Raw genomic sequence first — 11,170 nt, forward strand, 5'->3', positions numbered from 1 at the left:
GGCCAAGCTGGTGCTGGCAGGTGAGGCGCCGCCGCCGCTCCTCTCTGCAGGCTTCGTAACTGTCCGTTCTTCTAGTCTCTCCTGCTAGCGGCGCCTGCACGGCACGCTGCCCCAGCCGTTCCCGAGTCAGCCTTCTCCCCTTACCCCGTCGGCGAGGCTTCTGCCTCTCTCTGCTGCTGTCCCACCCCGGGGTGGCCTCCTCAGCCCCCTAAACGCTGGCTGAAGAGGCTGTTTCACCTCCGAAATCACCCTTTCTCTGCTGGCTCATATGCTGGTCCTGTTATTTCCTGGGAACTCACAGGATGCTGGCTATATAAGACTCTTTTTCAACTGGAACAATTTTTATCCGGAACAATTAAAAAATGTTTGGCTCGTTAAGCCCTTATCAGTCAATGTCACAAAATCTTCCATCTGTGGTGGTGTCACTGTGTTCACAGGTAAGGCAAACTGCCCTTACTATGCAAAAGCTGAACTCCTGGCTGACTATCTCCAGGCTAACTTGCTGGACTTCAAGGTTCACAAGATCACTCAGCACCCTGACAAATGGGAGGTAAGGGGTCGTAAGTCAAGTCGTTGGTAGATGACCCAGTCTTCTACAAAGCAACAAATGTGCTTACCTGTAGTATGTCTCTTCTCCAGTATTACTGTTTTAATATGCGGGTAGAGGTATTGCAGAAACAGCTTTGGCAACAAAAGCCAGCCAGAAGAAAGGTTTGAACGTTGTGAGAGACTGGCATTCTCGCGAGTCTTCCCACAGAAGATGGGCACAAAACGTGGGCCAGCCTAAAGCTGTATTTTGTCAGTAAGAAGTTCATTATTTTTTTATCATGTATAAATGGGTACTCAGCCTGTAAACCTTTTGCACACTGTGATTGCATATGCGTTCAGAGTTGTTACTTGTTAAGAGCATTTCTGGCATTCAAGGGCTTTGAATTACAATAGAAGTGCGAAATTAAATCTCACATATTCGTTTACAATGTGGGTGTGCCTTTCTAAGTACTTTTGCTGTAGACATGTTGCCATGTCTACACTGTAGCCCCTATAAGGAACTGCAGTATTACTTCATGAGATAGACAGTACTATGATGTTTATTACCTCTTATATTTTGCTTGACACCTCAGCCAAGTAACTCGAACAGTTAAGTGAATATCGATTAACCCCTGCAGCTTGCTTGCCTTCTGCGGCTAAACAGGAATCCTCACGTTACTTGCTGCTTCACAACATTGCTATCTTCACTACCGCTAAGACAACTGAGCAAAATTATAGCAGTAAAATCAAGCAGAAGTAAGACCTTTTGCTGAGGTATCACAGTGTATCACCATGCCTTGCTTTGTGTTATTCCCCCATTTTGCCCACACTTTTTGCTTACGTAAGTTGTGAAGCACCTTGTAATTATGTACTGAGAGGAAATAATAAGCATGTTTATAACTGTAACATTTAAGTGCTATCAAATGTGAAAAAGTATTAAAAACTTTTTGGTGGGAATGTTTACATTAGCAGTGGCTTCATGACATATGTGAAATGAATGGATGGGAACACAGACAGTCTCCCATCATTTGGAGAGAACTGTTGGACCGTGGAGGGAAGGGTCTGCTTCTCGGAGGAGTTAATGATTTTCTGGAATATGCTCAGGTAATGAGCTGCCCTTAATACTGTAAACCCATATTTTATATTTTCTTATAATACTGTTGTTCTTCATTCCTCCTTCCACTGTAAAATAAAGCTATCCTTTCTAATGTTACCTTGCCATGTTTGGGTTGCCATTTAATTAGAGATCATCCGTTTTGTTCTTAGCACTATTACGGCATCACCTCAATGATGTTGAGTGAGGAAATGTTAGACATTGCTGAGGAGAACCTGCAGGCGCATATTGAAATTGAAAAAGAGGAGGAAGAGATTAAAAGTCTCATCAAGCCTTTGCAGATCTGGATCACCAGGTAAGAGTAAAAAGAATATCTATGAAGTTTCACTCAGCTTCAGAAGAGCGCACTTTTTCCTATCACGTATAACAGGTGTAACCTCTGAAGTTATACACAAATCCCTGTAATTGGCTGATTTGAATTAGGTTCTGTGCCCCTCAGTATGAGCATTCAGTATATAATTTAGAAATTATTTCTACTTTTGTTACATTTTGCACCAGTTTAAGTAAGAGATGTGAACAGGCAACATTTAGACCCCAGATCACCTTAGAGAAAAGTAAGTATTTACAAAATAGGCTAGGAATTTTGTGCAACTATTTTGCATTAAATGCTTTTGGAAATATTTAAATAAGTAAAGAGTCTCTTGCATTTCTAGCTTTAGAAATGTCTGTATTTCTGATAGTCCTAACAGAGCACCTTAAAAAAAATTATGGTTCTTTAAAGACACTAATTTTTAAGTGACAGTATCAACTGAAATGTATAGGGTGGAAAAACCTCCAAATGAAAGGAGGATCCAACTGTTTTAATTTTTAACCTGTTAAAATGACAGAGCAATAAAAGATTCAGGCTAGTGGTCTATTTAAACATTATCAAATACAAAAGAAATATCTTTGTGTTTATTTATGTAATACTTCCAAACAAGCAGTGGTTAGTCATCAACTATAACTTTTCTATATTCTTTTCTTACCAGTGCATCAGGACCAATCTGTTATCAGCTGATCCCTCTGTTGGCAAATGGAGAAGTGTTTGGGATGACCACAGAAATCAGTATCCATTTGCTTGACACTGGGCAGTTTAAGGAAGTTCTTTGCGGTATTGTAATGGAAGCTGAAGACATGGCATTCCCACTTCTCCGCAGTATTTCAGAGCATACTGAAATAGATGAGGCTTTTGTTCAAGCCGATATTATCATTGTTCTTGATGATGTGCTCTTAAACTGTGAAGCCCAATCCCTTGAGAACTACATCAGAGAAGTGAGTGAGATCTGTCAAGTCTATGCTCCCCTAATTGAGAAGAATGCCAAGAGTGAGGTCAGAGTAATTTCATCAGGAAAAACCTTTGTAAACCTTAAGGCGATGATGATTATGACATACGGCCCATCCATTAAGCCTGAAAATGTCATTGCCATTGCAACATCCTGGGAAAGCACTGCTAAAGCCATGCTGGCCAGGAAGTTGAATATGAATGCAGCAGGTGAATATTTATGTGTTCTGGTAACATTTGGGGAATTCACTGGATGGACACCTTTGAGAGTACATATTTCATTGCAGAACGCAGTTGATGTGCATGCAGAAATGCAAGCACAGCAGTGCACCCACTGAATTGCATGGCTGTACAGAATGCCAGGGTGTGACGAGCAGGTGCTACTGTTCTCTCTGCTTACTGCTATCTGGATCTGTGCCTGATCCCATGAATGTCGATTCTTTTGCTAACTCTTGGACTCAGCCCTGCCATTCTGGAGTGTATTTCTTGCGGGAAATATACTAAGAAGGACTGAGCTGTGTTGTGGATCAGGAACTAGGACTGCAAGATTGTATTTGAACTCTCCAGTGTGTTGTTATTTTGGAGACACACAAGCCAGCTGTGAATAAACATGACAACATACTGCTGTGCAGATAATGAGAGTATAGTAGAACTGTGTTGTAGTATTATTTCTGGGTTAATTAGCTTTCTTTCTGAGGTCAATTGTTATAGCTTGGTTATATTTGCATGGTTCTGCACTGCATAGCAAAGATGTGCTCCAACAGCCTGCTCAGCATCAGGATTCTTTCAATGTTGTGGTGGTAGGAACTGGTCATCAATGACAAGTCTAGATATTTTGAAGCCTAATAAAACAAAAAAGTGTGTTAAGGGGCTGAATAGCCTACCAGCAGTTTATTTGAGAAATTCCTTTTGTACCAAAGCAGGTAGATTTTTTTTTTTTTTTTTTTTTTTTTTTTTTACTGTTAGGCATTCTATATTTATGTGTGCAAGATTTTAAAACATTGCTGTATGTTTGCAATATGACTTGTTTTGTTTTTTAACAGCTAACTATTCACTAGGTTTTGCCTATTATGTAAAGTAACAGGATATAAATGAAAGTTCCTTTTTCAGCTTGTGATGAGGTTTCATATGTTACGGATAACCTCGTTGCAATTTTCAGATCAAATCTTTTCTGCTATCAAGGCAGGACGCTGTATTAAAGAATAATTCATCTTGAAAGGGCCTTCTGAAGATCATCTAGTCCAGCTTACACTGTGAAAGTATTTGTCTCTTCATTAATCTATGTATTTTCCTCTGTTACAGGAGTTAAAGACGTGATTGTTTGGGGCAATATTACTGGTTGTAACTACATTGATTTGTCACATGCAAAACTTTATGGATATGACTGTGCTCTTTGGGGGCCAGCTGATTTTCCACATCCTTTGTTGAATGTGATTTATGATAGGTACAGTATAGGTTTATTTTTTTAAAGTAAAACTAAATAACTGCTTTTAATCCATGTTTATCTGAAAGGTGTAATTAGCATTAAGAAAGGTTTTTGTTTTCAAGATTTGTCTTTACTGACTAGCGCTGTACGTAAAGGAAAACTCAAGTTGAAGTACTCAGTCTGCAAAAGAAGATGAGTAGTTCCTAGTGCTACACATAGTTCTGACTCTTCTGCAAACTTTGTTTATAGCTATATTTTCCTACATATTATGTTTCTCTTCCATCATATCAGGAGCAGACTGTAAGAAGTAATGAAAGTCCAGATAGTGACTTAGATGTCTAGTATGCATGAAGAAACTTTGAAATAATACTAAACATTTATCTGCATCTTGAAGTACCTGACTTCCACTGAACATATGGCCTGAGCACACTAGTATTGGCAGTTTCCCAAAATAGACAATTTGTTAACATATGTAAAAAGTATACCTGGCAGCTAGTCAGCTTCTTGTGGAAAGAAAAGTGGCAGAGAAAGGATGGGTGCAGTGAGAGGGCAGCAGATGTGACATACGCTCAGGCCTGGCTATATGGAGCTCCCACTCTGGTCTAAACCTAGCATTTATTGGACAGCGGACTTTTCTTTTGTTCTATACTTGTACTGTGCCTAGCACAGGGGGATTATGGTTCATGGCTGGGTTCTTATGTAAGAGGGTAATACATATAAATAATAATAGTAATAGAGGTCATGACTTCAGTACATGACCTAACTTTCATTAAGTAGTGCTTGTTGTTACCCTTTGAGCCACTTTTTGTTAGACCCTATTTTTTCTGTCTTTAAGTGCATTGTATTCAGCAGTGAAGTTTGAATAAGTTTTGACTGTTCCCTCAGCTTTAGTTCTTTTTTTTCCTCTAGAAAAATACTCTTCCTGCAGTTGTCTTAGTTTTTTCTTCTTTTTTTCCTTTTTATCCCCCCTCCCCCCCCCCCCCCCCTTTTTGTCGGTAGCAAATGGATCCATTCAGAATTTCAATCTGCACAGAGTTCACTGAGCTCCCAGGTCTGTCATTGTGTTGGAATGTTACCTGCTCACGCAGTAGCCACTGTACTGAGATACTGGTATCATGGCTCTCCTCCTGGAGAGATCGTTTCTGTGGGAGTACTTACTAAAGGTAAATCTACTTTTGCTTCTCATATTCTCTTGTAGCTTTCCCCAGTATGTATAATGTTATTTTTTAATCAAGATTTTTAATTGAATAAAAACTTGTAAAACAAATCATGATATAATGGGAGGCTCAGAGTTTGTTTCAGCATAAGAACCTCCAAATCTAAGCAATTTTGCTCTCCAGAGCTTGTGATTTGATACTCACTTCTTATAAGCATCTCTTAGGTTAATATTGTCTTGTCGCAGATTGTCTCTTAGTCTTTTAATTTAAATGCTTTTCTGGTGTATGTGTTTTGCACAAAGACTCTATAGTTCTTGGAGCCTAAGCTATAAAACCATGTTCTTCTTGTGTAGTTATGTGGACCAATAAATGGAATGTTTCACCACAGCCATTTAACCCTTGTATGAAATTAAAAATTTAATTTTTTCCCCTTTTTAAGATGTAAAATTGTTACAGAAATTGTGTTACAGCACAGTAAAGACATGGATCTGTTGGAGTGGGTCTGGAGGAGGGCCACAAAAATGATATGAGGGATGAACACCTCTCCTATAAGGAAAGGCTTAGAGAGTTAGTCTTGTTCAGCCTGGAGAGGAGAAGGCTCTGGGAAGACCTTGTTGTGGCCTTTCAACATTTAAAGGGGGCTTATAAGAAAGATGGGAACAGACTTTTTAGCAGGGCCTATTGCGATAGGACAAGGGGTAATGGTTTTCAACTAAGAGGGTAGATTCGGACTAGATATAAGCAAGAAATGTTACAATGAGCGTGGTGAGACACTGGAACAGGTTGCCCAGAGAGACTGTATATGCCCCATCCCTGGAAACATCCAAGATCAGGCTGGATGAGGCTCTGAGAAACCTAATCTAGCTGAAGATGTCTCTGCTCACTGCAGGGGGGTTGGAGTAGATGACCTTTAAAGGTCTTTTCCAACCCAAACTATTCTATGATTCTATGATTCATGTATGTCTAACTAAAATACGAAATTACAGTAAAAGGGGAACTCTTCAGCCTTTGAACTGTACACTGAAAAAGCCAATCTCTGTTTATAGTAAGAACTTATAGTTTCAGCCTTTTCAAGTCTGTAAGACTTAATCTTGACACTGGTGAGGATGTGGTTTTTATCAGAAATAATATGTTTGAGTCATTTTTTCCTTTTTCTTCAGGTCAATTTTGCATTCCTGAAGGAATTGTCTTCTCTATGCCAGTGAGGTTCCAGAATGGTAACTGGGAAGTCGTGACAGAATTAGAAATTAATGAAACAACCCAAGAAATTCTGGGACGCTTAGCCCATGAGCTGATTCAGGTGATTTCTGGTATTTAGTAGTATGTACATTCTGCCACCTAGGGGTATGTTGCAATATAACTTTGAATACCAAGACCTTTAGTCCAAATGTTCGACGTACGAACTGCACGCATGCATTATGCATGATAAATACCAGGTATTTATAAGTGTCAGTTAGTATTTTTATATTGGAATGAACAAACGACTGTTCTGTTGCCCAAAAAGGAGATGATAAAGTAAGTTTACCTATGTAAGTGTAGATTTTGTACCCCTAAGTTCTGCAGGCTTTATGCAAAAAAAAAAAAAAAATTAGCTTTAATTTAATGTTTCAAGGTTCTAATGCTGCTGCTGTTGATTTTGTTTGTGTGCTATTCAGATTAGTTCTATGCCAGGAGACATATCTTTTGGGATCCTTATGGCTGTGACTCTGCATGAATGAAGGCCAGATTTTACTAGAATTAGGGAATTTTCAGAAAATGCAAAATCAGTGAGCAGTAATTTCATCATTAACTTCTTGTCACTTAGTAAGACAAAAAGAATTTAATTTGACTAAATATTAAATACTAAAAAGACTGGTTGAAATTCTATGTTCTAGCTTCAATCAGATTTTGTGATCTTCAGTCATGTTAGTAACATGCTAAGATTATTTTATTGTAACATACTTTAAGTTTGTGCTAGAAATTACAGTGGATGACAAGAATGGGTGATATTAAAACTGCCTTTTCCCCCCCCCCCTCCCCCCCACTCAGGAAAAGCTCATTGCCCTAAAGGAAATAAAGGAAATGCATCCGTATGGAGCTGATAAAATCACTAGTAAAAAATATTTGCATCAAGGTGGGTTTTTCTCCCCATAAAAGATGAAATCAAGTTTTAAGGGAGAATTTAAGTAATGGATTCTTATTTTATGTCCCTTTCATTTAAAGCAGATATAAAATCCTTCAGGAAGGAATGTAAATAACAAGTGCTTGCCCGATGTATCCTGACCATGTCTGGGGCATGGTGATAGGAAGGGCAAGCCTGCATATTAGCAACCTTGTTTTTATCTGATAAGTTCCTATTTTGTCATTCATAGATCATGAATATAAAAGCTGAGCATAAATAATACATTTAGCGTGACACATTTTATCTTAGGTTATTAGTAAATATAAAATCTTTTTAACCCAAGTAACAATTATTAGAGAAGCACTTTCACCATATGTCCTACTATATGTTTTTGAACTCTTTACTATACTATTCTTTACTGTCTAGAAATAATGAGTTGAATTTCTAACAGAGAAAAATATACTGTAAATTGGAACTCAAACTTCTCATTTTTCTGTTTGTTACAGTACCAAACAGTTTGTTTAGTAGCTTTAGTCTATAAGCCAGTCAGAAGAAGAAAAGCTTGAGACACCCAAAGACAGTAGGCTAAAAAGAGATATTCCTACTTTCTGTAGAGAAGGCAATCTTGGTAAGTGGCAGCCACATCTGCCACTTCTTCCAATTACAATAGATGAAAGATCTCTTAGAGATCCCTACATTATAAATTATCAAGCAATTTCACTTTGTTTGTTAATAACACACCAAGTTTATCATGACTTAATTTTTTTAAATGCACAATGGTATGAGAGATTTCGACTAAAAATCTATATAGAACAACTCTAATATTCCTTCCTAATATTTAGGAACTTGTGTGAAGGTTATAGCCTACATGATACTGCCATGGCAAAACTCCCCTGAATCCACAATCTCCTTTTCCTGTGCAGAATAAAACCCCCACATCTTCTCCCAAGTCTGGCTGTGCTGCTTTTCCTACCTATTTTGATTTTCAGCTTCTCTGTCCTCTTAAGATTATATAAAGGAAAAAAGAATCATTCATCAAAATAAGAACTGATAAACTTTAAAGTGTGTCTTATTTTCTTACTTTTCCCTATTCTCAGGTTCTGAAATCCCTGCACTTTCCTAATGTTCTAGCCATTTCTTTCTACTTTTAGGTCCCAGAGGCCTTTTTCCCTAGTTAGTTTTCCTTCTCCCTTCCTTCAAATTCTTTCCAGTACATTTATATTGGCACTTGCCATACTATGAGCTGTTCTTCTGCATTAAGGGCAGGCTGAAGAATGAGGAAACTATTTGGAGCTTGATGCCCAGAGCCTTTAGTGAGCACATAAACCTTTTGGTTACCCATGCTTGTTTCTCAGGAAAGGACTACAGACACGATTAGGTTTTCTTGATAAATGCAGAGTTTAATTATTCCACTAATCATGACTTTGATTAACCCAGACAGGAGATTCCCAATTAGGTAGTCATGTCCTTCCCTGTCTGCTCTCAACTTTTATGGCACTGCTTTTCTGTAGAGCTGTCCTGTTCCTCTTGTGGCTGCTTTAAACACTAAGCAGAGGGCCTTTCCACTGCTAGCAGCTACCTGCTTAGTTGTGGCCTACTCTTGTGACATTAATATCAGGTGTCATACTATTCAAGTTATACTGAAGTGCTCTGCTTATTTTCTGTGTAAGTAGTGTAGGAGCTTGGCAAAAATATGTACCTTCTTTTTTTTTTTTTTTTTTTTACAGAGGTGGAAACCTTGCCTACTGGCTCACTTTAGCCAGAGTTGTCTGAAGGAGAAAATGCTGGAAATTCCCATAATAAAAAAGTATTTCCATTGCTTAAAAGAGCAAATTACAAAGAAAAGCTAAACATTGTCATAGCTTTTACAGTATCTTTCTCATCAAAAACCTGGAAATCTGTAGGCAGAAAAATATTTCAAAAATAGTGTGAACATAATGTTCTTAACCTGGAGACCAAAGTAAAATTCCTACTGACTTTAATGAGTCTAGGATTTCATTTACATCCAACAACTTATTTCTTCAGACCAGTAAACTGTTTCAAAACCATTGTTTAATGTCTAAAGCATTCATATTATGACAATTTTGAGCAAGATTGTCACACATAGAGTAGCAGTTTTATAACTCTAAATTCTTGTTTCAAATGTAGTGGTACACAGTACTTGCATAAGAATATATATTCTCAGGCAAAACTGATTTTTAACACTAAAATTTAAATGCATACATCTCCTTGGTGACAAGATCATTTTTGTCTCCATGTATTTTATTTATTTCATGGGTTTCCTATGGATTACTCGTATGTTTTAAGTCAAACATGCAATTAAGTCCTTGTCTAAACAGAATTGTTGAGGAACCGCTTTCACTTGCATGTCTTTGGTGTCATAAAAGATGGAGTCTGTGTTAAATGAAATATTATTTTACTTGCTGATTTTTTATCAGATGTGAGTCTTTAAAGCAAAATTAAAAGTTTCCTGTTCTTTGAATCAGATAGACATAGTTAGAATAAATTCATTATTTCTGTTCAAGTGGAGGTTCAAACTCTGAACAGGGGTAGACTTCTTACATGAGGAAACCAAGAGGAGTTTATTTGTTATTTATCAGCTGATGTGGACAGAATGGGGAGGGGCGTCTCGCTGGTCTTAGAAAGAAGAGCTCAGAAAGCTGGGATGTCTCAAGGGAGTTGGAAGAGTGAAATGTTCTTGCATGAAATGTATATGGAAGAAGCAACATTTACAGGAACTGAGATGTTGTTACAAGTATCTTCATGGAAGAGTTCAAGTGGGAATTGTAGAGGCAGGTGTTGTAAAAAGTCTTGCAGAAAGCGGTTAGGAATCATTCATTTCATGAGGAAGCAGTCTCCAGGGAATTAGTTTCTAATAGTGTATGCACAGAAAATTGGCTGAGTCTCAGAGGAGCATCTGGAGGCAGATGTCTCAGGAGAGCATAGCAGGGAAGGATGCTACCAGTAGTCTTTACAAACTACCTGGCTTGTTCCATAGCTCCTTCTCCAAGACAGGAGAGGAAAAGTTAGCTTCTCTAATGTGTATTTACATTTGGTTTTTTTCTATATGGGATATGATTTGGCGGTCTTTTACACACTTAATTCTTCTATTCTGCCTATGGAGATAGTACTTCAAACAGACTGCAATTCAAGCACCAATGCTGCACAGCTGTTAATGAGTAGGAAATTAACTGTTTCTGCAATATATAAGGCTTACCTGACTTCTGAGTCACTACCTGAAAACCACAGGCAAAGAATTTCTTCTCAGAGGTTGAGAGGGGAAAGACAAATGTCTTGGATATCTCTTGTATCCTAAATTACTCTAATTAGATTTGCCTAGTGGCCTGCAGGGAAATTCAGGTCTTTCCTCATGGAAACATAATAGAATGGAAAAGTTTCTTTTCCTAAGTTTTGTTTAGGAGAGAAAGAAAGAATAAATAGAATAGGAAAGCTAAAATATGGTAACATATTCAAAGTTGATTATAGTTGTAACACAGTGATTGACTTAGTCATCACTAAATTTGGGGTTTCTATAAGTAATAAGTAAACTCTGGTACATATTTTCTCACAAGTTACTGAGTAA

General features: G+C 37.9%; 1 protein-coding gene across 2 annotated transcripts; it reads left to right on the top strand.

Moving 5' to 3' along the window:
- The first annotated feature begins 275 nt into the window (after positions 1 to 275).
- On the top strand, positions 276 to 9,803 carry MDH1B (malate dehydrogenase 1B). Of its 2 annotated transcripts, none has more exons than XM_049800844.1 (9): positions 276 to 550; positions 1,498 to 1,632; positions 1,795 to 1,937; positions 2,611 to 3,113; positions 4,206 to 4,347; positions 5,329 to 5,492; positions 6,647 to 6,786; positions 7,515 to 7,599; positions 9,315 to 9,803. In XM_049800844.1, the coding sequence occupies exons 2-9, from the start codon at positions 1,522 to 1,524 to the stop codon at positions 9,344 to 9,346; spliced, it is 1,320 nt and encodes a 439-aa protein (XP_049656801.1). In that variant the 5' UTR covers positions 276 to 550; positions 1,498 to 1,521; the 3' UTR covers positions 9,347 to 9,803. The 2 variants fall into 2 exon arrangements, with proteins under 2 accessions (XP_049656801.1, XP_049656790.1); XM_049800833.1 differs by having other exon boundaries at positions 342 to 437.
- The last annotated feature ends 1,367 nt before the right edge of the window (positions 9,804 to 11,170 follow it).

Source organism: Accipiter gentilis, chromosome 1 (assembly GCF_929443795.1).
Source record: "Accipiter gentilis chromosome 1, bAccGen1.1, whole genome shotgun sequence".
Taxonomy (NCBI): Eukaryota; Metazoa; Chordata; class Aves; order Accipitriformes; family Accipitridae; genus Astur; species Astur gentilis.